This window comes from Balaenoptera musculus, chromosome 20, assembly GCF_009873245.2.
Source record: "Balaenoptera musculus isolate JJ_BM4_2016_0621 chromosome 20, mBalMus1.pri.v3, whole genome shotgun sequence".
NCBI lineage: Eukaryota > Metazoa > Chordata > Mammalia > Artiodactyla > Balaenopteridae > Balaenoptera > Balaenoptera musculus.
In genome coordinates this window covers 7,418,276-7,444,425 of record NC_045804.1, presented here as the reverse complement: position 1 = coordinate 7,444,425, position 26,150 = coordinate 7,418,276, and the positions used below count along the sequence as shown (strand labels likewise).

The 26,150-nt window shown below is 58.7% G+C and overlaps 1 protein-coding gene across 1 annotated transcript in view; it reads right to left on the bottom strand.

Annotated features, from left to right (window-relative positions):
* The window catches only part of MYO15B (myosin XVB), a 33,943-nt gene that overhangs the window by 610 nt on the left and 7,183 nt on the right, over positions 1–26,150 (bottom strand). The window contains 51 exon segments of the mRNA XM_036836587.1: positions 17–157; positions 292–425; positions 607–740; positions 998–1,113; positions 1,278–1,423; positions 1,600–1,696; positions 1,832–1,909; positions 2,012–2,106; positions 2,199–2,314; positions 2,416–2,492; positions 3,803–3,879; positions 4,275–4,347; positions 4,438–4,501; positions 4,670–4,815; positions 5,208–5,362; positions 5,473–5,584; positions 5,810–5,951; positions 6,022–6,146; positions 6,340–6,458; positions 6,592–6,667; positions 7,221–7,280; positions 7,505–7,617; positions 8,083–8,302; positions 8,404–8,494; positions 8,592–8,853; positions 8,930–9,034; positions 9,205–9,283; positions 9,491–9,703; positions 9,802–9,923; positions 10,072–10,170; positions 10,373–10,457; positions 10,577–10,647; positions 10,745–10,845; positions 11,084–11,245; positions 11,718–11,790; positions 12,005–12,183; positions 12,269–12,504; positions 12,608–12,703; positions 13,969–14,099; positions 14,311–14,368; positions 14,684–14,743; positions 14,927–14,957; positions 15,231–15,500; positions 19,416–19,573; positions 19,811–19,928; positions 20,355–20,479; positions 20,619–20,664; positions 20,753–20,868; positions 21,058–21,135; positions 24,629–24,754; positions 25,889–26,020. Of these exon segments, the coding sequence (XP_036692482.1) occupies positions 17–157; positions 292–425; positions 607–740; positions 998–1,113; positions 1,278–1,423; positions 1,600–1,696; positions 1,832–1,909; positions 2,012–2,106; positions 2,199–2,314; positions 2,416–2,492; positions 3,803–3,879; positions 4,275–4,347; positions 4,438–4,501; positions 4,670–4,815; positions 5,208–5,362; positions 5,473–5,584; positions 5,810–5,951; positions 6,022–6,146; positions 6,340–6,458; positions 6,592–6,667; positions 7,221–7,280; positions 7,505–7,617; positions 8,083–8,302; positions 8,404–8,494; positions 8,592–8,853; positions 8,930–9,034; positions 9,205–9,283; positions 9,491–9,703; positions 9,802–9,923; positions 10,072–10,170; positions 10,373–10,457; positions 10,577–10,647; positions 10,745–10,845; positions 11,084–11,245; positions 11,718–11,790; positions 12,005–12,183; positions 12,269–12,504; positions 12,608–12,703; positions 13,969–14,099; positions 14,311–14,368; positions 14,684–14,743; positions 14,927–14,957; positions 15,231–15,500; positions 19,416–19,573; positions 19,811–19,928; positions 20,355–20,479; positions 20,619–20,664; positions 20,753–20,868; positions 21,058–21,135; positions 24,629–24,754; positions 25,889–26,020 (6,039 nt within the window).

The following is a 26,150-nucleotide window of genomic DNA, read 5'->3' as shown; positions in this document are numbered from 1 at the left end:
CACAGAGGCCACCCACCTGTGGCAGCTCAAACCAGATGGTCTGGGGGTCGTCAGCCGAGCCATAGTTGAGCTCCAGGCCAGGGGAGCCCTCAGCCCCCAGCGGGCTCAGCATGTGGAGCCGCTGCAGGTCCCTCAGGGCGATGGAGCAGTGCAGTTCCTGGGGGCGGGGAGGGGGGACGGGGGGAGAGAGAGCAGAGCTTGGTCCCTCTGGGGGAGGGGTCAGTGTGGGTGGTGGGAGACGAGTGGCCCGAGGGTGCCCAGGCCAGCACTTGGGCCAGGAGCCTGGCCCACCTGAGAGCTGGGGTCCATGAGGATGAGGTGCTGGCGGTTCAGCCCCAGGAGGCTGGGGCTGGGCAGGGCCGGCTTGCTCGCTCTCAGCACCATGTAGACAGTGTAGCCGAAGAGGGGCAGCTCGCTCACGGCCTCTGCAGATGGAGGGGTAGAGCAGGCGTTCTGACCGCTGGGGCCCTGGGACCTGCCGGACTTTGCCCCCAGGACAGAGGAGAGGGCGGGGCAGGTGGAGAGCTTCCTCAGCCCCTCCACCCTCACCCCTCCCTTGCTGGGGCTCCCGCCTCTGCCCCAGCTGCCCCCTAGCCCCAGACCCACCGATGAAGCTGATCTGCGCTTCCTGAGAGGTGCATCCTTGCAACTGCCTCAGCTCCTGGCCCATCAGCCTCTTCACAGCGGCCACGTTCATCTGCCATTGCAGCTGCTTCGGCAAGTAAGCCAGTAGGCCTTGCCTAGGACACAAGCCTGGTCAGTCAAAGCTGGGCATACAGCAGGTGCTAAGTAGATGAACCAGTGGCTACCATGGGTGAGACCGGGGATCCAGACACATGAACGAGGCGTGGGCTCTGCCCTTGAGCGTGGGGGGGTGGGCAGGTGTACCCAGCCCCCATTTGGTTAGGGCCACAAAGGGCACAAGTGGCCTTGACCTTGGAGGAGGGCGTAGGGGTGGTGGGGTGACAGGAGGCGTGAGGGCTGCGTTCACACTCACTCTGAGGGGGGCTCCTCGTGGTTCCTGCTGAGGTGCTGCAAGGCAGCCAGCCTGGCGAGTCGGGCATCTTCCTGGGCGCTGACCAACAGCTTCCCCTGCAGGTAGTCCCACAGCACCTGAGGGGGGAGCAGTGAGGGGGCAGCTGTGCCCCGAAGCCCCACCTAGTGGGTGGCTCCTGGGCCTCAAGCCCTCCCCCCACCCAGGGAGGGACTCTCCCTCAAGCTGCAGCCGAGGCTCCAACCGCCGGCGGCACGGCAGCACAGGGCCGAGTGGGGCTGACCTGGCCGTAGTGGGTGCTGACGTAGGTGGGATTATCGAAGTGCAGCGGGGTCTCCCAGCCGAGCCGCCGGCTGTGCAGGCTCACGTCCGGACCCACCACCTCGCTGTTGAGGTACTCCCGGGGCCACAGGGGCCGCACCAGCTGGCCTGCGCGGGGAGCCTGGGTCCACAGCCTGCCCTGCCGCCCGGGGCCAGCCCCGCCCACAGCCCTGCCAGCCCCAGCCTCCCCTGCCTCCCCCGTGGCCAAAGAGCGGACTTGGCAGGCAAGGCCACGTCCCTGAATCCAGCCGGGCCACGCTTCCTCCCCAGGCCAGGTGGCCTACCTTCCCCTTTGATGAGGAAGAGGGCAAATTCCTGCACTTCATGGGGGTCCGTGATGCCCATCTGCCCACACATCTCCTCCAGCACTTCTGCTGCCACCTGGACATGCGGACAGGGCCGTGACGGGGGTGCTGGGGAGGGAAGGAGGCTGCGGGAGGGGAGGGGTGTCCCCAGAACTGATGCCCACGGCTTCCCTGGGTCTCCCCAGCCCCTCCCCCGTGTCCCCGTGCTCACCGTGAAAGTGTGGATGTTGGCCTTGTACTCCACACCCCCGGGCAGACGAATTAGGAGCAGGTGGGCAACTTGTCCTTTCTGCCAAAGCAGGTGCGGGGTCAGTCCCCCAGTGGGCAGAGGCCCCAGCTCCCCCCACCGAGAGGGAGTCCCAGAACACCCAGCCGCGTGCACCGCCAATACCAGGAAAGCCTGCATCTCGCCAGGGGAGGGCAGCCGCCGGCGCCCCCCGTACTTGACTGTGCGCTGGAGGTGCTCCTGGCACCTTCGGGCCAGCTCTGCAGAGAGGAGCCAGGCTGGGGTCATGAGCATCTCCAAACCCCTCCCCAAGCAGCCGAGACCCCAGCCTGGAAGCCCCTCCCACCGGCACCTTGGCTCAGGGCCGAATGCTGCAGAAACTTGGTCACGTAGGGCATCAGCGAGGTTGACGGGGAAAAGTAGCCTGTGAGGAGGCTGAGGAAAGTCCAGCCTCGAGCGCAGGGTCCCCTGCAGGGCAGAGAGCCTGGGCTTTGGACCGGCCGGGCAGCAGCACTTTGGGCTGCCCCCGAGAGGCCCGCCACCGACCCCCGCCCGTCCCCCACACTCACGGCCGGGGGTGTCCTGTGATCTGCTTGATGGCCTGGCAGTAAATCTCATCCCTGAGGTTCTCCTTCTCCTGGCACAGCTGTGGGGACAGGAAGGGCAGGGGGTAGCAGGTCGGGGGCAGAGCTGCAGTGCAGCGTGGTGCGGTGGAGTGAGGGATGGCGTGGGATCTGAAGTCAGAGAAGTCCTGCCAGTGGCCGTGGGCGGGGGGCCAGGTCAGGGTGACAGCCCACCGTCATCTCTTGGTCTCCGTCTCACTCGGATTAATAGCATCTGCACAACTGGCCACTTGACTAAGTCGCCGTCTTTACCCGCTTCCAGGCCGTGCTCGGCCCTGTCCTCTTTCTCTCGTCCCTCTCTCTTAGTCATCTCTGCCTGACCCCCTCATCTCCTTGACCTCTAAGGGCTGCGGTGCCCTTGGGCCTCTGTCTGCTGATGACTCCCGGTGCCTGCCTCCAGCCCAGACTTCTCCCATGAAGCCCAGACCCTCCACTTGGAAGACTGGGACTTCAGACTTTACGCATCCCAAACATTCCTCCACCAGGCCGGCCCCACTCCTCGTTCAGGCTCCCTTGTGGAGACCAGCATTGCTCTGGCCTCGGCCTCCGTGTCCTCCTCGGGCCCTCGCTCTCACATCCCACGTGCACCTCATAGCAAACCCTGCTGCTCGGAGTCTTTCTTCTCCCCTCTGCTGCTACCTCTGGGCCTGGGCCAGCCAGGTCTCACCTGCGATCGTGGCAGGAACCCTCTCCTGGCCCTTAAACTCCCAGAATCGCAAACAACCGCCAGAGCGACCCCACGAAACGTAAGCCACGTCTCTCTTCAGAACACTCCAGTGTTTTCCCAGATCTCGAAAAATCCAAGTCCTGACAGTGGACTACAAGGCCTACCGTGGCCCGGACCCAATGTCCCTCCCGGTCCTCCCCTTCCACTCTCCCCCTCGCTCACTGGGCTCCAGCCACACTGGCCCTGCTGGGGCCGAGGCTCACCGCCCCCCCCACACACCACCGCCTGCATGCGTGCCCCCATGCGTACGTGCCTCACTCCCTGGCCTCCTTCAGGTCTCTGCTCCAGGGTCACCTTGTCACCAAGCCTTCTGCACTGTAGCAGCCCCTCCCCTGCTTTATCACTCTCCATGGCACTCTTTGCCCTGGACACGTTGCATTAGGGTTTACTGAGTGTCTCCTCTAACCAGGTTGTAAACTCTGCAGGGACTTGGCCTGCTTGGTTCACTGCCCTGCCCCCAGCATGTAGGTGCTCGATAGCTAATTTTGGATGCTTTGAATGTATAGTGACCAAGGGACAGGGGGTCCCAGGGAGGCTCAGGCAGGAGGACAGGAAGGGGCCCTCAGGGCTCACTGACTCCCCACCGCTTCCGGCTCACTTTCCTACCTTCAGCAGCCCGTAGAGGAGATCCAGGTCGTTCTTGCCCCGGGGCTTGGACTGGTCCCCCATAAACTGCATCAGAGCTGCGGGCAGGATGAAAAGCACAGTGAGCTGGGCTGGGGGCCTGGCCCTGGCTCATGCTGTCGCTATGCAGGGCCATCTCATGCCTTGCTCTCAGAATGCGTGTAAGCCAGGCAGAGCGGCAGTCTCAGCTGTACCGATGAGACAGGGTTCAGAGAGATTCTGTGGCCGCCCAGGGCTACACCAAGCGCATAGCAAGCCGGACCCACCGCTGCCTTCCAGCCCAGACTCCACACAACCCACAGCCCCTTGGGCATGAGTAGAAGTGGGTGAGGGCCATGTGGTATAGGAGCCACCATTGAGCTTCCCCGAGTCGGCAAACTCAAGGAGAGAAGGCGACCAGGTGCCTGGGACAGGCACTGCAGACATGGCGACCCGGGACACTGTGGCTACTTACCCTGGAAGCTTCCCACAGCCTGCCTGTTCACGTCCTCGTCACTGACGCTGATGAGCGATGCCTGGATGGGAGCCTGCGGCCAAAGAGGCTGGCTGTGGGTCTGGGGCCGTGGGGGCCAGAGGGCAGGTCTGCTGTCCCGGCTCCTCCCCACCGTCCCCCTTACCTTGCTGTACTGCACCAGGCTGGCCATGGCCTTCCTCTCAGCAGCTTCACCTGTCTGGCCCAGCCTGAGGGGGCGGAGGGGAGGACAGCCCTGCTTGCTCAGCCCTCCCACCCCCATCCCAGGCTGGGTAGGGAGGGTGCTAAGAGCCCTGGCCCGGTGGCTCTGAGCAGGCAGTGTCCCACTTCAGGGACACCGAGGATGGGCAGGCATGGGGCGGGCCCAGGGCACTCACAGGGTCTGGGGCTTCCGGAAGTAGCGCAGGGCAAATTCCTGCATGGTGTAGTCGGAGTCTGTGGGCAGGGCGACGCAGGCCACAGACGGGGACAGGCTGGTGGCCAAGTTGTCACTGTGTGCCTGGCTCCAGGGGTGGGTGGGGAACTTAGGAGCACGGGAGACCTAGTGCCACCCGAGAGTCCCCTGGCCTGTCCAGCGGCCCTGCCCCAGCCCCCACCCCAGCCCAACCCGAGAGAAGCAGGCAGAGCAGCTGCAGTGAGCACACCACCAGAAGCCAGGAAAGTCAAGAGCTGTTTATTGAGCGTCTTCCAGGTGGCGCCACACACAAGAGGCAGACAGCCCAGCCCCTGCCTGCAGGGAGCTCACAGCCCTGCTGGGGAGACCGGACAAGAAATCGGGAGCGGGCGGAGAGGCGGCGTCAGGCCAAGCGCTGCCCACCAGGCGTGGGGTGGTCCTCCGCCGCTCTGGGGCAGTCGAGCCCTTTCCTTCCTCGACTCCTAGTTAGGCCCCGCCTCGGCCTCTCCCATCTTCCTCACCTCCGACGCCTTATCCCGCTCTCTGGGCTGCAGCTGACTCCTGCGCCGGCCGTCCCGCTGCTGCGCCGAGAAGGAGGAGTCTGCAGCGGCAGCCGGCTGCACCATGCCAGCAGGAAAGAGTCCGGAACGGCCCCCGGTGGAGCCGAACTGCCAGCCTGGGGGAAACATCCCAGGATGGCGCCTCACCTTCCTGGTCCCTCTGCCCCTGGAGGCTCCGCCTCGTCTGCCCGCCGGGTGCCAGCCGCCCTGCTTGCCCCGGGGATACCTGGCTCCAGAGCGGCCCCCGGCAGCAGCTTGATGAGGTCCCCCCGTTGGAAGCTGAGGAGGCTGTGGTCGTCAGTGAGGTAGCTTCGCAGGGCAATGACGTAGCCGGAGTCCTGCAGGCGGGCGGGTGAGCGGCCAGCCTGCTTATGACTCCGTCCTGCCCGTCCCACCTGCTCCCCCGTTGGCGTCACTCTCCGCCAAGCGCCCCCAAGTTCCAGCCCCGCCCCAGGCAGCTTGAAGGAGCTTGGCTGACGGCCCCGAGACCAGGCAAACCAGACGGGGTACGACGCAGCGGTGCTGGAGGCCCCCCGCCCGGCCCCGCGCCGGCCCGCACTTGCCTTCTTGAGCTCGCTCAGGAGCAGCTCGACCATGGCCTTGATGGCTCCCGCCCGGCCTGTGTGCAGCACCAGCCGTTCGCTCGTCAGCGACAGCTCCAGGCTGGGGCCAGCCAGGCATTCTACGCCCAGCACCTCAGCAAAGCTGTGCAGAGGGTGGGGCGTGAGCTGGGGGCCGTCTCGCCAGCCCACCCCGCACCCCAGCCCAGGCTCACCTGTACGAGCAGAGAGTCTTCAGCTGCGGCTGGTCGGGGTGGAAGCTGGGGCCTCGGGTCACCTTGAGCAGTCTCAGCCCCCGGTGGGACACAGCCAGCAGCTGCACGTCGCTGCCACCCTCGCCCTGCCCGGAAGGTGGCTGGCTCATGGACAGGCTCCGGGCCCCCCGCCACCATCCAAGACACCCTGGGGCTGCTCAGGCCAGTGCTGCTCTCCGTCGGTTCCACTGGGGCCCAGCCCACCCCCAGCTCTCATCCTGCTGCAGAAGGCCAAGCTGGCCTCCAGCCTTGGGCGCTGCCACCCCCAGCCTCACTGACCGAGACGGGGAAGATGCGGGAGAAGTAATTGGCCCAGTTGTCCCTGGCAGCCACCACGATGCGTTTCTTGACACTGTCCTCAGCTGTGTCCAGGGAGTCCAGGCCCACCTCCAGGTCTCCTGTTGGGCAGAAATGGCCCCAGGCCGTCCTCAGGCTCCCTCACAGCGGGGACCCCAGAGCCTACTCCCTCCCTCTGGGCAGGCCCAACCCCCAGCGCTCCGGCTCCCTGACTCCAGGGTCCCTGGGCCCTACGCAGCAGGTCTTTCATCCTGTGCCTCTCGTCCTGGGAGATCCGGATGCAGGACTCCGCAAAGGTGTCCCTCAGGATCTGGGGGCAAAGCCAGGCGGTCACCACCAGGTCCTGAGGCCACAGCCCACCCCAGAAGCAGCCACACGTGGAGGAAGAGCTGGAGAGCCCCATAGGCACGTGGGTGGAGCAGGGAGGGATGCCTGGCCTTCCAAGCCCAGGGCCACGTCCACCCGGAGCTCCCACCTGCCTCCCCCAAGCTGCTGGCCCTAGTCCGGCTGCTGCTGTCAGCTGAGATAAGCTTCCCTGAAGGAACAGGACTTGGGGGAGGGGGGGGGCAGCTACTGTAGAACTGGGGAGAACAGAGGCAAGCATCCGGGAGCATCTAGAAGTGGCAAAGGGACAAGCTCCAGCGAGCACCTGCTGCGTGCCAGGCCTGTGTTGGGTGCTGTATACGCTTTATTTTTAATCCTCGTCATAAGTCAAAAATGGTCCTTGTTCTGAGGGATGTTGTGAGGATTAAATAAACGAAGGCAGGGCTTGAAACACACCAGCGCCCCGCAAGTGGGGCTGTTCTCATGCCTGGGGTGGGGGCGGTCTGTCTGTACACGTCCCAGGTGGGCTGGGCTCTCACCTGCTCACAGAGGAGCCTGAGGCAGTAGGGGTGGCTGAAGTTCTCCCGGGGGTAGAACACCTGGACGAGGGCAGGGGCGAGTGAGAGTGGGCAGGGACGGTGCCCCCGCCAGCCCCCCTCCCGCCCCACCTCTGCCTCCTGGGCCGGAGGAGGTGGGGCTGGGGAAGCAGCCCCCAATGTCTGTGTGTGGAGAGGAGATGCTGGGGCCCCAGGCTGGCGCCCCTACAGCCAGCGCCCCGTCCCCCACCCAGAGAGGCCAGGCTGCGGCCCGCCCTTGTGCCCACCTCCTTGCGCAGGAACAACCTCCAGGGGGCGCTGGCGTAGGAGAAGCACACGCTGCCCGAGGGCACGAGCAGCTGGGTGGAGATACCCTGGTCCCCCATGAGCTCCGCAAAGCCTGGCGGATGGAGGGGCCGAAGGGCATCAGGCGAGGAGCTGCCCAAGCCGGAATGATGCGGGCACGGGGAGAGAAGACCCTCGGGCCACTAGGGCCCCACGTGGCCCAGCTCAGTCCACCTCCGCTGCCTCCCTCCCCCCGCTCCGCCCCATCTCCGGCCTCCATCTCCAGCCTCCAACGTTCCCCGCTGTCCCTGCCGTGCGTGGGCCCTCCCCGACCACGTCAGCAGGGTCACTAAATTCCTGACGAGGCCCACGCCCTGTGACGGTCCCTCCATGCCAGACAGGCCCCAGGGGTGCCCGGGCCCTGCCCCCCGCAGGAACGCGGAAGCTGGGGCTCCTCACCCACGGCTCCAAAGTCCGGAAGCGCGAGCAGCTGACCTCAGCCGTGAGCACTGAGAGGCCCTTGGGAATCCTGCCCCCGCCCCCCACAAAGCCCCCCTCCCGGGGATGTGGGGTTTCTTACCGTGCGGCTCAGCTGGAGGGGTCGCTGGGTCCCAGGATGGAGGCAGCGGAGGCGCTGGCGGAGGCGGGGGTCTCTGGGCAGCGGGTGGCTTCTGGCCAAACAGCTCTTGGAGGGGCCCCTGCTTCTCCTTGATGGATCTGGAGGGCACAAGCCATGGCTGGCCCTTGGGTCGAGGGGCCACAGCTGGCGGGGGGCCCTTCCCTGGGCTGGGGGACAGCGTCTGGGGAGGCACAGAGAATACACCCGGGCTGCGTTTACCCCCAGGAGCCTCAGGAGGACTCTGGAGCAGAGCGGCACGCTCTGGACAGGACAGGGCCTCACCAAGGGCAGCGAGGAGGCACCACGGATCCCCAGCTTAGCCAGGGCCTCATCCTTAGGGTTGTTTTTCTTCAGGAAGATTTGGGGGGGCTTCCTGAGAGGAGGAGGAGGAGGTCAGGAGTCCACAAGGTGACTCCGGGGAGCGGGCAGCCCCGGCCGCCCTCCCCCTCCCCACCGCCGCCGGGGTGCACCTGGGTGGCTGCACAGGCACGGGCATGGGGCCTGGGCGGCTCTGGTATATGCGGATGATGTTGCGGATCTCCCTGCTGGGCTCTGCCTTCCGGGGCTCAGGGTCCGAGCTACGCACCACGGCTCTGCCCTCGGCCGGCTGGCGACCACCGCCAGGCCCCGCCTCTGTGGCTGGCTCCGCCTCAGCCTCAGCCTCCTGTGTAGCTTTGGCCCCATCTCGTGTCAGGGGCTTCTTCACTACCGGGGGAGGAGGAGGTGACGGCACTGACCAGAAAGAGAGGAAAGATGTGAGACCCTGTGCCGAGCCACAAAGCCTGGCCCTCCCCCCTCTCCCCGCCACCTGCTCTCTGTTCCTCTTCTTCCGGCTCCTCCTCCTGCTCCTCCCCCTGGGGCATCTTCACCTTGGCCGGAGGCCTCATCGTCTTCACCTTGATCTGCGGCTGCCCTGTAAATGCCCCAGATGGCCCTCTCTATTACTCTCCACCTGGCCCACCCATCTGGGCTCCTGGACAGGCCACACTGACCTAGAGGAATAGAGTGCACCCCGCCATCCCCTGGCCAGGCTGGGGCGGTGGCTGAGTTTCTGTGTGGGATTGCCACCCCAAGGGCCCTCACCCAAGTTCTGGAAATAGTCCCGTTTCTGCCAGAAGCTCTTGGGCTGCCGGGGCCTGACTTCAGCCTCCTGTGAGGTCTCCTGTGGCAGGAAGGGAAAGAGAAGGAGCAGCCCTGCCGGACAAGCTGCCACTCGCAGAGCAAACCCACTTGGATCTGTGGGGCTGGGGCCTGGCGGCATCTTTTCTGCATCTTCCTGCGCCCCCGCACCCTGTGTCTCCCACCTCTGTGGCCTTGCAGCCTGCTGCCCCACCCCGGCCCTGCCACCTGCCTGGCCTCGGCTCGTCACCCTCAGGCCGGCACCTACCAGTTCCAGGTCACGCTCTGGCTCCTTCTCGGGGGTGGGTGTCTTCTTGGGCTTGGGGGTGATGGCTGGGGGTGGAGTCAGGGAGGCAGCTCCAGGGGCCTGGGCCTGGGCATGATGCTCCAGGGGCTGGCTCTGGCGCTGCTTTGCCTGTTGCTCCAGGGACAAGGCCATGGCCTGGGTGGTCATCTGCTGGGCCTGACGGGGGAAGGGTGGTGTGCCAGGTAAGAGCTGGCCTAGCCTCGCCCCACAGATCTGTACCCACTAGGCAATCCATGGGCCCTGCCCGTCCTCACCAGGATCAGCGCCTGCTGGTTGATTAAGTTCTGCTGCTGGACTGCCAGCTGCCTCGCGTCCACGCTGGGAAGCAGGGGCTGTGGCTGTGGCTGTGGCTGCGGCTGCGGTGGCACCACCATGGCTGCGAGAATGGCAGGCAGTCAGGGCGGACGAGCGCCATGGCTGAGCTCCCAGCCCTCTGCGCACTGTGCCCTCTAGGCCCCAGGCAACACCCTCCCTCCTCCAGTCCCGACCTGAGAAGGGACCCAGTGGCTATAGTCCAGCCTTACCTGGCATGGCGGGGACTGCCCCCATTGCTGGCATCATGGGCATGGGTGCAGGCATCATGGCTGGCTGGTACCCAGGCATCTGCATCATCCCTGAGTACACTGAGGGAACAGGGCCCCACCCCCAGGTCGGTCCCTACCTGGGCCCACAAACGGCCTCCCTTTAGCCCCAGGCGAAGAGAAGAGTATGGGCCACCAGGGTGCTGGCCGGAGCTCTGATTGCAGCTGCCTGGGGATCCCAGGCCATGCTTGCCTGTGTTGCTGGGCAGGGAGGCTCTGGATGGGTACTCAGCCCCGCACTCACCCACAGGGTAGCTGCCTTGCTGCATGGGCCCCATGGCGCCCCCTCCCTTCATGCGGCCACTCAGAGCCCTGCCTTGCTCCAGATCCTGAAGGGACAAAAGTCACAGGTCCCAAGGTCAGAGCTAGAGCCCTAGGAGGGATGGGAGGGGCAGCAGAGGCCCCAGGGGTGTAGGGGCAGCAGTGGGGTGGGGTCTGCGTGCAGGACACTCACGCTGAGGCACGGGGAGAAGAGGTGGTCCAGGAAGCCATCCAGATTCCCTGAGGTCTGGGACTCACCTGTGGAGGGTTACTGTCACCTGCCTGGGGCGTGGGGCTTCTGGCACCCCCATTCCCAGCACTCTGCCAACCTCAGTGTGCCCACTCCCAGCCTTACCTGTGCGACCCCTGCTGGGCAGAGTTAGGGCTGGACCTGGAGGGGGACCTGGGGGCAGTGAGGGGGCCTGGATGCCAGGGGCCGGGGGGATGTCCTCGGCTCTGCAGGAGATAGTGGGCCCAGCTAAGGAGGTGCCCTGGCCGGGGAGTTCCCAGGTTGAGGCAAGGTGTAGAAGCTGCTGTGGAGGTCATCCCCATGTGGTGGGCGGAGGCTTGGGGGTGGGCGGGCTGGGCCTGTGGCAGCACCTGTGAACCCCCGCGGATGACAGGGTGGCTGAGGGGGTCACCTACGGCAGGATAGGGACAGGAGCAGGCCAGGGGTGCTGTGGGTGGCACCTACAAGCCACGGGGGGCGATTGGGTAGCTGTGGGGACCGGCCGGGTCCCCCAGGTCCTCGGTCCGGCCGATCAGGTCCAGCACGAAGTCGCAGCCAGCCAAGTCCTGCCAGGAGTCCTTAGAGTGCAGTGACACAGACCAGCCACGCGGGGGCGGATCCAGGCCTCTGGGAGAGACAAGGGCACGTAGCGGAGGGTGGTCAGCCAGGAGGACGACCATCCGGAAGGGACAAGGACCTGAGGGTGGGCTGGGGGGAGGGGGTTGTGGAAGGGGACAGGAACCTGGCCGAGGACCCAGTTTCCCTCAGACAGCTCTCCTTTACCTGCAACTCACAGCCCTCTACTTCTACATTGGCTCTGATGCATTTATTCATTCAACTTGATGAGAATCTGGACCAGATCTAGCAGGTATACTCTCTACTTGCTCTCCGTCTTGAATCTACTGTCTGGACCCTGCCCACCTACCCCGCCCCCTCGCCCCCATCCCGCCCCCGGAAAGCAGGCTTTGGCCTTGGGCCTGCGGGAGCAGCCGCAGGAGGTACTTGGCGGGAGAGCGGGCTGGGAGCGTGAGGGGAACCAGGAGGCGGATGGCACAATGGCCAGCGTGGGCTACACTCGCCCGTCCCAGGCCCCGCACACCTGCTCTGCAGAATCCACCCGGCGAGCTGCTCCCCTGTGGTCCAGGACTCCACCTCGGCCGAGTAGCACTCCTCTGCAGGGACGAGGGGTAGGGGCAAGAGTGAGGGACAGCAGGGTCCACCCGGACGGGAAGGGGCTACTGTCCCGTGGCGGTTCCGAAAGCAGGAGAGCAGGGAGGTCAGGGTCACATCGGGAGGGCTGAGGCGGGAAGGGGGTCGAGGGAGGGCAAGAGTGCCGGGCAGGCTCCACTGTGGGCCTGGGGAGGCCCGAGAGGAGGCAGGCGTCACCGTTGAAGGTGAAGACATCCAGCGCCATGCGGCCCCGCCTCCATCCGGCTGTCCACTCGAGCTGGGTGGGTGGGTGGGCCCGCTCGGACCCAGGGGCCTGCTGTGTGTGTTCCAGGGCTCCCAGCAGCTTGTGCTGGCACAGTGCTGCCATGCCCCCGGGGGCCTGGTCGGACACAAATCTGTGGGCACAGCACAGGGCTGCCGTGGGTCTGGGGGTGGCCTGCTGGCCACACCCATGGGGCCCCCACCTGCCAGGCCCCTTACTTGAGCAGCGGCTTCTGCAGGGTGGACACTGGGGGGAAGGTGCTGAGCAGGACGGCCAGGAGGGCCCAGCCGCGCTGGCTCTGCTGCTCGTCCGGGTTGCGCCAGAGCTGGGCCGCGAGCTGGCTGAAGAGCTCGTTGCGCAGCCCCGGCCGGCACTGCCCCTGCCGCACCAGGTACTGGCCCATGGTCTGCTCCTGCCAGGGCTCCAGGGACCCGTCCCCCAGGAACCGCAGCATCTGCAGACACAGAGAGAGGGGAGGCATGACGTGCAGGGCTCCCGGTGCCCGGCCAGCACCCCTTGCACGGGCCCACCCTGCCCCTCCCCAGTGTGTCACTCACCACCTTGTTGATATCCAGGGCATGCTGAGGGTTCTCACCGTCCAGTCGGGTCAGGGGTTTGGTCAGCAGCTGCCCAGGTCTGGGCAGGGATGGCTCCTGCAAGGAAGGAGGGCGACACGGCGCCTGAGCAGGGGCTGGTGTGTGCTGACCTGCCAGACACAGCCCCGGGGGAGCCCCAAGGGAGCACGCGTCCTGCGAGAGGAAGAGGGGCCGGTGAGGAAAACCATCTTAAAAATACATCTCGGGGGGCTTCGCTGGTGGCACAGCGGTTAAGAATCCGCCTGCCAGTGTAGGAGACACGGGTTCGAGCCCTGGTCCGGGAAGATCCCACATGCCGCAGAGCAGCTGGGCCCATGCACCACAACTGCTGAGCCTGTGCTCTCTAGAGCCCGCGAGCCGCAACTACTGAAGCCCGCGTGCCACAACTACTGAAGCCTGCGCGCCTGGAGCCCGTGCTCTGCAACAAGAGAAGCCACCGCAATGAGAAGCCCGCACACCGCAACGAAGAGTAGCCCCCGCTCGCCGCAACTAGAGAAAGCCCGCGTGCCACAACGAAGACCCAACGCAGCCAAAAATAAATAAATTTATTAAAAAAGAAAAAGAAAAATACATCTCGGGACTTCCCTGGTGGTCCAGCAGTTAAGAGTCCACGCTCCCAATGCAGGGGGCCCGGGTTTGATCCCTGGTCAGGGAACTAGATCCCGCATGCCACAACTAAAAAAGGTCCCGCATGCCACAAAAGATCCTGCACAGGCAACAAAGATCCCGTGTGCCGCAGCTAAGACCCGGCGCAGCCAAATAAATAAATATATATTAAAAAAAAAATCTCTCAATCACTCCTTCTGATTAGAAAACTAAAGCTCACGCATGCAGAAAACTCAGAAAACACTTAAAAGGATGAAGAATAAAAACCACCATTAACATTCCACTGCCAGATATAACCACAGTTAACATTTTCGCCTCTTTCTTTCTAGTCTTACTTTCTACGTGTAGGTACACACATCATCTCCCCACCCTCAAAATTAACAAAATTGGGATCATACTCTACGTGCAGTTTTGAATCCTGCTTTTGTTGCCAACAGTGTAGCCTGGACACTTAGCCTTGTCATTCAACATGCTTTAACTTCAATGGCAGGGCAGTGCCACAGGTGTAACCAAGGTGTGGCACTGCAGATAAGTAACCAGCGACACGTTTAGGTTCAACGGATTTTCGGAGCAACGCAGTTGCATCCACAGCCCCGCAACAGGAGAGGGAGGAGGGGACTGGAGACAGAAGGACAGACACAGCTTCTGCCTGACGGGGGCTAACGTCTGGGGAGATGTGGGCATCAGCCGTGTACAGCTAAGGCCTGGGGGCCCACCTGAAAGCCGATGGAGATGAAGCTGGAGAAGGGGAATTGGTCGATGTCGGGTGGGAGGGTCAGGCTGGGCCGTGCGGGAACTTCCGGGGGCATGACCTCGGTGATGCTCTCGGCCAGGGTGTGCTGACGGCCTGGGATGACATAGGCGGCAGCCCAGAAACGCCCAGGTAAGGCGCCTGGCTCTGGCGCCGCCTCCACCTCTCAGCCTCAGCCCCCAGCTCCAGTGCAGAGGGAGCCGGGCAGTGAGCTGGGGGGACCCAGAGCATCAAAGGGAGGGACCACAGGGACAGAGCCTCCGCCCAGGAGGGGGTCATGGCAAGAGCGACGCCCATCAGGACTCACCTTCCGCTGTCTTCAGCATGACAGCCAGCTCAGCCGGGATCTCCAAGCACCCCAGCTCCTAGCAGGGGGGAGCAATTGACCAGGAACTAAGGGAAGGGGCATAGGTACCCAGGGGCCCTCCTCACCCCCAGGGCTGTAAGCTTCCCCTCCAAAGACCAAGGATTCTAGTCCTGGACACTCAAACAAATAAAGCCCCCAGAGCCCTCAGAGGGAAACCAAGGGCACCCCAGGCCTCTTCTTGGGGGCACAATGGATGGGCCTGAGGGACAGGACCCACCTCGGCACCCCTGGGACCCCACGCTCCCCCTCAAGCCAGGCCAGGTTCAGCAGGCTCACAACCCAGCAGACACCCTCCAGCTTCCAGGCCACCTACCATGCTTGGCCCCTTCTTGGAGGTCCCGACTCTGTGCCAGCTACGCCGATGCCCAAGCTGCTGGGGGAGATGCAGGAGGAGATGATGCCCCCGTGAGGTGTCACCAGGAGCTCCCTAGAGGCCCCTCCCCCACTCAGCAGTTCAGCGGCCCTCTCCTCCTCCCAGGAGGACCCCACACCAGTGGAGGAAGAGGTGCGGACCCAGGGGGCCAGCTGTCTGCCCCCAGCCCTCCAGAGCCCTCACTAGCCTTAGCGCCGTGGCTATCTCTGCCCGTCTACCAGGGCACCAGGAAGAGGAGGGAAGAAGGGAAGGGATGGTCCCAGGGGACAAAGTCCAGCCAGGGAGGGACCAGAGAGGGGGGCAGTATGTGGGCATTGACCTTTGAGCTGCTTTATGGCCCTCAGATTGGAGTCACTGGGCAAGAGGGGAACAGTCCAAGGGAGGCCTGGAGGGGATGGGAGGCACCCCCAGCCAGCAGGGGAGAGTCAGGCCCTGGCAGTGGGCAGGCATGAAGGAAGGCGACAACCTCCTGGAGGCCCCAGGCTACCCTGGCCAGGCAGAGGGGAACGGAAGGAGCTCCACCAGCAATGGTCTCCGAGACCTCGGTCCTTGTGCGGCTGGGCTTGAAGGGTGGACACCGTCGGGATTTGGCCGACGTGGCCGGCAGGGCTGCCTGGCTTCTCCCCTGAGCTGCCCGGGGCAGGACCCATCCATGTGCTTCACCTGCCCTCTCCGCTGTCTCCAGAGCAGGTGCCGGCCCGCCAGCAGGATGGTGTTCAGCTGCCCCAGAGCTGCCCGCCGCCGGAGGTACCACTTCCTGGAGGCCGGGAAGGGGGTCGGTGAGGAGTCCAAACTCACACCCGATACCTGAATCCTCCAAGCCAAGACATGAATGTAAAATCGGACCCCAGGGAAGCCCCCAGCTGCCTAAGGGAAGCAACAGGGAAAGGACACGACACTTTGAAAGACCAGCAGGTAAACTGAGATGCTGTTGTGCCCAAGGGATTAAGATCTGGGACCCTGGAGCCGACCACCCGGGCTCGTTCCCCTACTGTTTAGTCACTGCGGTCCTGGATAAGTTACTTTACCTCTCTGGGTTTTTTTTGCTTTTGTTTTTGGCCATGCCGCATGGCATGTGGAATCTGAGTTCCCCGACCAGGGATCAAACTCGGCCCTGGCAGTGAAAGCGCTGAGTCCTAACCACTGGACCGCCAGGGAATTCCCTACTTTACCTCTCTGTGTTTTATTTTCATCATCTCTAAAATGAGAACTAGGGCTTCTCTGGTGGTGCAGTGGTTAAGAATCCACCTGCCAATGCAGGGGACACGGGTTCGAGCCCTGGTCCGGGAAGATCCCACATGCCGCGGAGCAACCAAGCCCGTGCGCCACAACTACGGAGCCTGCGCTCTAGAGCCTGCGAGCCACAACTACTGAAGCCCACGTGCTGCAACTATTGAAGCCCGTGCGCCTGGAGCCCGTGCTCCACAACGAGAAGCCACCACAGTGAGAAGCCTGTGCACCGCAACGAAGAGCAGCCCCCGCTCGCCGCAGCTAGAGAAAGCCCACGCGCAGCAGTGAAGACCCAACACAGCCAAAAATAAATAAATAAAATAAATAAATTTATTTTTAAAATAAATAAATAAAATGAGAACTACTGTAATGCTTGCCCCACAATAAGATGAAATGAATTAAAAGGTGTGTTTGGAATAGAGTCTGGCATATTATTATTTAAGAAGCAGAACTTCTAAAAAATGAAAAAATGACATTCACTGGAAGTCTAATGGGAGATCCCGGAAGAGACAATATCTTTGAGAATTTTCCAGATATAGGAAAGACCAGACTCCTCAATGAAGGAGCCCTGAGCATGATAAATATTTAAAAATAAATCTATATATACTATTAGACATAACATAGATAAACAACAAGGATCTACTGTATAGCACAGGGAACTAATTTAATATCTTGTAATTACCTATAACGGAAAAGAATCTGAAAAAGAATATATATATATATGTATATATTTGTAACTGAATCATTTTGCTGTACACCTGAAACAATGTAAATCACTATACTTCAATAATAAAAATAAATAAATCTACAGCTTTTGTACATAAAAGGACACTATCAAGAGAATGAAAAGAGGGCTTCCCTGGTGGCGCAGTGGTTGGGAATCAGCCTGCCAATGCAAGGGACACGGGTTCAAGCCCTGGTCCAGGAAGATCCCACATGCCGCGGAGCAACTAAGCCCGTGCACCACAACTACTGAGCCCATGTGCCACAACCACTGAAGCCTGCATACCTAGAGCCCATGCTCCACAACACAACAAGCCACCACAGTGAGAAGCCCACACACCACAACAAAGAGTAGCCTCCGCTCGCCGCAACTAGAGAAAGCCCACGTGCAGCAACGAAGACCCAATGCAGCCAAAAATGAATAAGAAATCAAATAAATAAAAAATTAAAAAATTTTTTTAATTTAAAAAAGAGAATGAAGACAACCCACGTAATGGGAGACTACTTGAAAATCACATATTTGATAAGGGTTTAATATCCAGAATATATAAAGAACTCCTACAACTCAATGAGAAAAAAAACAACCCAATTAAAAAGCAGGCAGAAGCGGACTTCCCTGGTGGCACAGTGGTTAAGAATCCGCCTGCCAACGCAGGGGACAAGGGTTTGAGCCCTGGTCCGGGAAGATCCCACATGCTGTGGAGCAACTAAGCCCGTGCGCCACAGCTACTGAGCCTGTGCTCTAGAGCCCACAAGCCACAACTACTGAGACCGCGAGCCACAACTACTGAGCCCGTGTGCCACAACTATTGAAGCCCGTGCGCCTAGAGCCTGTGCTCCGCCAAAAGAGAAGCCCACGCACCGCAACAAAGAGCAGCCCCCCATTCACTGCAACTAGAGAAAGCCCGCGTGCAGCAACGAAGACTCGACACAGCCAAAAATAAATAAATTACAAAAGAAAAAAAAAAAAGCAGGCAGAGGACGTGAATAGACATTTCTCCAAAGAGATACACAAATGGCCAAGAAGTACATGAAAAGATGCTCAACATCATTAGTCATTAAAGAAATGCAAATCAAAACCACAATGAGGGCTTCCCTGGTGGTGCAGTGGTTGAGAGTCTGCCTGCCAATGCAGGGGACACGGGTTCGAGCCCTGGTCTGGGAGGATCCCACATGCCGCGGAGTGACTGGGCCCGTGAGCCACAATTGCTGAGCCTGCGCGTCTGGAGCCTGTGCTCCGCAGCAAGAGAGGCTGCGATAGTGAGAGGCCCGCGCACCGCGATGATGAGTGGCCCCCACTTGCCGCAACTGGAGAAAGCCCTCGCACAGAAACGAAGACCCAACACAGCCATGAATAAAATAAATAAATAAAAATAAAAAAATAAACAGGAGCTGTTGTTTAAAAAAAAAAAAAAAACCACAATGAAATACCACCTCACACCCACTAGGATGGCTATAATTTAAAAAGCAGAAAATAACAAGTATTGGCAAGGATGCAGAGAAATTGGAACCTTCACACATTGCTGGTAGGAATATAAAATGGTGCAGCCACTGTGGAAAACAGTTTGGCAATTCCTCAAAAAGGTAAAGACAGAATTACCATATAACTCAGGATTTCCACTCCCAGGTAAAGACCCAAAAGAACCAAAAGCAGAAACTTGAACAGTTACTTGTACCCTTGTGTTCATAGCAGCCTTATTCACAATAAGCCAAAAGGTAGAAACAACCCACATGCCCACTGACAGATAAGTGGATAAACAAAATGCGGTCCATCCACACAATGGAACAATTTTCAGCCATAAAAAAGACATGAAGTTCTGACACATGTTACGACAGGGATGAACCCTGAAAACAGTAAGCCAGATGTAAAAGGAATTTGTATGAGTCACCTTAGACGGCATATCTAGAATAGGCAAATTCACAGAAACGGCAAGTATACTGGAGGTTACCAGGGGCTGGAGGTAAGGGAGAGTGAGGCGTCATTGCTGAACGGGTATAGAGTTCCTGCTGGTGATGAAAACGTTTTGGAAACATATAGTGGTGACGGGTGCCCCCTTCTCCGAGGCTTCCCTGGTGTCCACGGCACTGCCTTCATTTTGTTCTCAGTCCTTAAACAATCCCCTTTGGGGCGACTGGCAGCTGGTTTACTGTCTGCATCTGACTCCCCAGCCAGCCTGGAAGGCACCATCTCTGTGCCTGTGTGAAGATGCTGGCACCTTCCTCCCTGTGTTGCCAGCAACTGGCCCAGGGTAGATGGAGAAGGTGGTCAACCAACAGCTGTTGGATGGATGAGTGAAGACGGGCAGTGAAGGGTGAGTGGGGCTGGAGCTAAGGAGGTGAGAAGGGCGAGGGGAGCATCGTAGGACCACGAAGCCCAAAGAGCCTGGAGTGTAAAAGTCCGGCCTACGTCGAGGCTGGAGAGGTAGGTAGGGCCTCACACAACCTGATTCACGCTTTTAAAAGAGTATTCTTGCTGCAGAGTGGAGAATAGACTAGAAAAAAGAACAGTCAAGGAGTCAAGACCGCAGGTTTGAGTGGCCTAGCAGATAACGAGCTTCTCGTGGCTGGGGGTATTCAAGCAGAGGCGGCATGGTGGGGATGTCAGCAAGGAGAGTCCAGTGCTGATGGGAAGCAGGCAGACTAGCCTTGAGGCCCTACGCCTCCCCGACCCTGCCCCACCACCATGAGGAGGCCTACAGTCTCGCCCCACTCTGCACACCTGGCCTGGAGCCCACGCACGCAAATCTGTGGTAGGAGGAGAAGGCGTTGACGGGAGAGGCTGGTGCAGAGGCCTCGGTGCAGGGTGAGCAGGGCCTGGGCGCGCTGCTGGGCCCGGTGCCGCTCCAGCCGCTGCCAGCCCAGCTCCCGCAGTAGCACCTGGGGGCAGAGGTTTGGGCTGGGGGCAGGCCAGGTGGCTGGGGACCACCCTGCCCTTCTCCCGAGGCCTCAGCCTCCTCCCTTCTGCCAGACAATTGATTCTACTGGGGTGCCCGGGACACCCGGCCCACTCCATCTCCCCACCACCCAGAAGGACCACCAAATCATGAGTTGGTCCCAGAATGCTCCTCCCACTTTCCAGCCATACCTGCTTCCCTGCTCATACACACCACCCACCTGGGTGGCTCCCAGGTGACAGAGGGGCGACTCAGCCCCGAACACCTGGTTCAGGATGGCGCCACATCTTTCCCGGCCAGAGAGCTCTTCCTGCCCCTCTGTCCCCAGGGCCCGGAACCTGCCCCAAGGACGGAGAACCGAGGTCGGAACAAGCACAGCGGGGACCTCCCTCCACACTCATTTGAACCCCTCGGGGTCTATTCGGTCTATAAGTCATTCAACAATGATTTGGAAAGCACCTACTATGTGCCAGGCACCCAGGAGAGTTTTGCTGAGAGGAGGAGGGGCGGGTGAATGCACAGAGGCGTGGAGAGGTGTGAGGGTGACCAACAGTGAAAGGAGATGCAGATGGAGGGAGAGAAGGAGAGACAGAGAGAATGGAAGGAGGGAGGGTTGAACGTCAGGCCCAGGGTCCCTGGGAAAGTGTGTCCATTCCCCGCTCCCGAAAAAGCCCCAGGTCCGCCAACCACTCCAGGGGGCCTTCCTAGTGAGCCCTGGCCCTGAGGTGCCTGCGCCCCGGGCTGCCCGCATCCTGGGCCCCTACCTGGCCAGGAAGGCCTGGAAGGGCACGCGAACGGGGAAGTTGGTGCTGCGGGTACACACGGCCTCCAGGATGCCCGCCTGGCGCAGTTGCTCTGCCACGTGACCCACATCAAAGAGGCCCGGAAGCTGTGGCCACGGGGCAGAGCCAAGGAGAGCTGAGTTGAGGGGCTCAGAGCTGTGGGGAAGGTGGGGCAGGGCTGAGGAGGGCTGAGGGGGGCAGGGCAGGGGTGGGAGGGCTCTGGCGTCAGGTGCGGGGAGAGCTCACCTTTCCCGGGTTGGGGTTGAGGCACTGGATGAAATAGACATGGCTCCTGGTGGGGGGAAGGGGGGTCACTTGAGCCCAGACTGGCCCCTCCATTCAAACTCCCTGGGGTTGAGTGTGGGGGGCCCTATTCTCACCTGCCCAGCCGGGCTAGGAGGTCCCCCAGGGAATGCTGGAAGCGAGAGGCCAGCGTGGGTTTGCCTGGTCCTTCCCCAGACTCGGGCTCTGCTTCCTGGAACAGGCTACCCACCAGCTGTGGGGTGAGAGGGGGCCAAGCCAGCTCACCTGGGCCTGTCCAGCCTGCCCCTCACCCCGACCCCCAGGGAGCCAGGGTGGGCCGGCCAAAGGTTCAAGGTGCCAGGGGCTTAAAGGCCAGCTCCTTGGGCAAGGCTGTCCGGGTGGGGAGGGCAGAATGGGGGGACAGGGGGGCCGGCAGGGGCACCTGGAGCTGGCTCTGGGCAAGCATTTCCACCACAGCAGGGTCAAGATGATCCTGGTTTCTGTTTAAAAACTTGTGAACCTGCAAGAGATAATGTGAGCACGGGGGAGGCGAAGTCAAGGAGAGAAGGCTGGGTGTGGAAGCCAGTCCCTTTGCAAAATAATCCAGCCTCTCGCCTCTGAGTTATAAGGCCACCTTTGACACAACACTGTAAATCAACTATACTTCAATAAAAAAAAAGTTTTACAAAGGCCCCCTTTGAAGTTGGACTCATCTCACACCACGTACCAAAATTAACTCAAAATGAATGGATCAAAGACCCAGATGTAAGACCTGAAACTATAAAACTCTTAGAAGAAAACAAAGGGAGAAAGCTTCATGACATTGGACGTGGCAATGATTTCCTGAATATGACACTAAAAGCACAGGCAACAAAGGAAAAATAGATAAACTGGATTTCATTAAAACGAAAAACTTTTGTGTATCAAAATACAGTATTAAGAGGGTGAAAAGACAGCCCACAAAATAGGAGAAAATATCACATATCAGATACGGGTTTAATATCCAGATTATGTAAAGAACTCCTACAACTTAACAACAACAAAAAAATAAAACAACTCAATTCAGGACTTCCCGGGTGGCACAGTGGTTAAGGATCCGCCTGCCAATGCAGGGGACATGGGTTTGAGCCCTGGTCCGGGAAGATCCCACATGCCGCCAAGCAACTAAGCCCGTGCGCCACAACTGCTGAGCCTGCGCTCTAGAGCCTGTGAGCCACAACTACTGAGCCCGCGTGCCACAACTACTGAAGCCCACGCGCGTAGAGCCCATGCTCCACAACAAGAGAAGCCACCGCAATGAGAAGGATGCGCAATGAAGAGTAGCCCCTGCTCGCCGCAACTAGAGAAAGCCTGCGTGCAGCAACGAAGACCCAAGGCAGCCAAAAATAAATAAACAAACAAATAAACCCAAAACCAACTCAATTCAAAAATGGGCAAAGGACTTGAATAGATATTTCTCCAAAGAAGATACACAAATGGCCAAGAAGCGCATGAAAAGATGCTTGACATTGTTAGTCATTAGAGAAATGCAAATCAAAACCACAATGAGATACCACTTCACACCCACTAGGATGACTATAATTTTAAAAAACGGAAAATAACAAGTATTTGCAAGGATGTAGAAAAACTGGAACCCCCCATACATTGCTGGTGGGAATATAAAATGGTACAATCACTGAAGAATAGTTTGGTGGCTCCTCAAAAAGGTAAACATAGAATTATCATATGACCCAGCAAACCTACTCCTAGGTAGATACCCAAAAGAATTGAAAGCAGTGACTCAAACAGTTACTTGTACACCCATGTTCACAGCAGCATTATGCACAATAGCCAAAAAGGTGGAAACAATTCATGTCCATCAGCAGATGAATGGATAAACAAAATGTGGTCTAAACATACAACGGAGTATTATTCAGCCATAAAAAGGAAGGAAATTCTGACACATGCTACAACATGAATGGACCTTGGAAGCATTATGCTTAATGCAATGTCAGACACATAAGGATTGTGTGTGTGTGTGTGTTATGATTCCACTTACATAAGAATAGGCAAATTTATAGATACAGAAAGTAGATTAGATATTACCAGAGTCTGAGGAAGGGGGAATTGGAGCTTAGTGTTTAATGGGTAAGTTGTTTCTGTTTGGGATAATGAAAAAGTACTGGAAATGGATAACAGGGATGGTTACACAACATTGTGAATGTACTTAAAGACACTGAAATGTACACTTAAAAACGGTTAGGGCTTCCCTGGTGGCGCAGTGGTTGAGAATCTGCCTGCCAATGCAGGGGACACGGGTTCGAGCCCTGGTCTGGGAAGATCCCACATGCCGCGGAGCAACTGGGCCCGTGAGCCACAACTACTGAGCCTGCGCGTCTGGAGCCTGTGCTCCGCAACAAGCGAGGCCGCGATAGTGAAGAGGCCCACGCACCGCGATGAAGAGTGGTCCCCGCTTGCCGCAACTGGAGAAAGCCCTCGCACAGAAACGAAGACCCAACACAGCCAAAAATAAATATAATAAATAAATAAATAAATAAATAAAAGATTACTATTAAAAAAAAATGGTTAGAATGGGAAATTTTTTTTTTAATTTTTATTTATTTATGGTTGTGTTGGGTTTTCGTTTCTGTGCAAGGGCTTTCTCTAGTTGCGGCGAGCAGGGGCCACTCTTCATCGTGGTGCGCGGGCCTCTCACTGTCGCGGCTTCTCTTGTTGTGGAGCACAGGCTCCAGACACGCAGGCTCAGTAGTTGTGGCTCACGGGCCTAGTTGCTCCACGGCATGTGGGATCTTCCCAGACCAGGGCTTGAACCCGTGTCCCCTGCATTGGCAGGCAGATTCTCAACCACTGCGCCACCAGGGAAGCCCAGAATGGGAAATTTTATGTTGTGTATATTTTACCACATTTTTTTAAAGGCCGCCTTTGTCACATACCCAGTTCTTTGTTACACTTTTGGGTCTGTTTATTGGGTTTTCAATTCTGTCCCACTGATGGGTCTGCTCCTTATCAATACCATACTCTTTTAATTACTAGAGCTTTAAAATATGTTTTAATATCTGATAGAGCAAATTCCTCCATAATCATTTGCTTTTTATATCTTATTAGCTATTCTCATGCATTTATTTTCCATATAATACTTCAGAATAATTTTGTTAAAATTCACCTCTCCTTCTCTCATAAAAGCCCCAGTGGAGTACTGTCTGGAATTACATGACTTTTCTAGATTAACTGGGAAAGAGTGAACAATATAGGGCTCCCCAATAGGAATGTGGCTTTTCCCTCCATTTTTAAGTCTTGTTTTGTGACCTTCAGTACAATTTTATAGTTTTCTTTAGTCAATCTCCTTCTGTTTCTTCCTTTTTTCTTTTAGATGTGATTTTTTTTTTGAGGTATAATTGACATATACTCCTTGTGTTTCATGTGTGGATAACTCCTGTGTAGTTTGTATGCTTTCTTCTACAACCAGAGCATGTCGCCTCCTCCAGGAAGCCTTATCTGACTTACCCCACCTCAAACCAGTCACCTGGTCCTAGCCTTTAAACCAGGCCCCCTCCCCTCAGCAGCTCTCCTCCTGGGTAGGTGTGCAGTAGTCATGAAACTCATAAAGGGGAGAGGAGAATCCCTTCAGTGAGCACCTAGTATCTGCCAGGCACCTGCCCCGCCATTTCCATGTAATTGCATTAATCCTCAGGACAATGCTATAGGATGGACTCCCATTCCCATTTTACAGATGAGGAAATGGAGGCTCAGAAGGAGAAGTAGACTGCCTGAGGTTATCAGAGCCAGGTCCCATGCATACACTCTGCCCCTCTTCATCTGGAGGGTCCCAAGGCCTTGACCCTCCCCACCCCATAATGCCCACCCAGAACTCAGTAAGTCATGCACTAGGTGAGGCCAAGGGCCCAGGTGGGGACAGATGGCCAAGCCTTGGAAGGGGCCTCCCCACACCTACCCCTCTCACCCATCAGGTGACTCCCCAGGGTCACATTGCCCTCACTGATTCACCCTGATACCTGGTAGGTGACGGTCCCAGCGTAATGCCGCACGGTGAAGTTGGGAAGAGGCAGCTGGGGCTTGGTGTAGCGCGGGTGGTCGCCGTGGTGGTAGTGGCACTTCTGCAGGAAGGTGTGGTCCGTGGCCTGATAAGAGGAAGAGCTTCTCAGGCCTTTGCAGGTGCCATTCCCCTGCTGGGACTGTGCTTCCCTCCCCTGCCTCCCAAAACCACAGGCACTGAACAGAAGGTGAGCTTTGGTTTTGGCCCCCAAACTTCTTTTTCAGGAAGAGTCACTCCATATCTGGGTCTTTTTTTTTTTTTTTTTTTTTTTTTTTTTTTTTTTTTTTTTTTTTAAATTAAACCTTTCTTACAACACTTCTTAATTTTATTTATTTATTTATTTTTGCTGTGTGGGGTCTTCGTTTCTGTGCGAGGGCTTTCTCCAGTTGCGGCAAGCGGGGGAGCCACTCTTCATCACGGTGCGCGGGCCTCTCACTATCGCGGCCTCTCTTGTTGTGGAGCACAGGCTCCAGACGCGCAGGCTCAGTAATTGTGGCTCACGGGCCTAGTTGCTCCGTGGCATGTGGGATCTTCCCAGACCAGGGCTCGAACCCGTGTCCCCTGCATCGGCAGGCAGATTCTCAACCGCTGCGCCACCAGGGAAGCCGCCCCATATCTGGGTCTTTATAAAGGGCACAGCTTCTGTCCCAGGGACTATTTTGAACAACTGGTTCCCATTTGAGAAAAAAACACAGTAGCCTTGTACACCTCAGTCAGTAAGATTTGGCAGCTTAGAGGACGCTTGATGAAATCATTTAAAAGAAATGGGGCTGGGGGAACTTTAAGGCAGATTTAGCAATCACTCCTGGGAGTCTGGTCTCACAGTTACATGTGTTTCTGAACCAGTTTTTCAAAGATACTTTTAAAAAGCCATCCGGTAAGAGATTATTTTATAGTGCTAAGGAACTTATAACAACAAATACTTGGGGAAACCCTCACAAGCCCCTCACGGGGCCTGCACAGTCCCCACCACCCTGCCCCTCAGGAACAATTGTCCCCCTTTCTGCAGCGAGGACTCTTGGAGAAGTCGGGAATCTCACTCAGGATCACCCAGAGACAGGAATTGAACCCAGTTTGGCCACTACCTTCCCAAGCTGTGCTGAGGGCCTGTGGGCAGGGTCCCAGGACCTCAGCACTTTATTGCTCCCCTGGGAGTTCCTGCTGGCTCTGGCCTGGCCACCAGGGTCCCCACTCCTTGTCCCCGACACTGGGGGCTCACCTGGGACAGCCATGTCTGGGCATCCAGGATACTCAGGAGGCTGTGGGGCTGGTCTACCAGGAGGTCCAGGCAGGACTCCTGCGGAGGCTGGGGGATGGGCACCCAGGGCAACATCTCCCGCCGACACTCCTCCTGGGAACAGCCAGCATTTAGTTTACAGAGACCACCCATGTTCATGGGGGGACCTCATCTGAGCCAGAGCAGGGATGGCCCTCCCACTTTACAGATGAGTAAACTGAGGCTCAGAAGGATTGAGACGGCC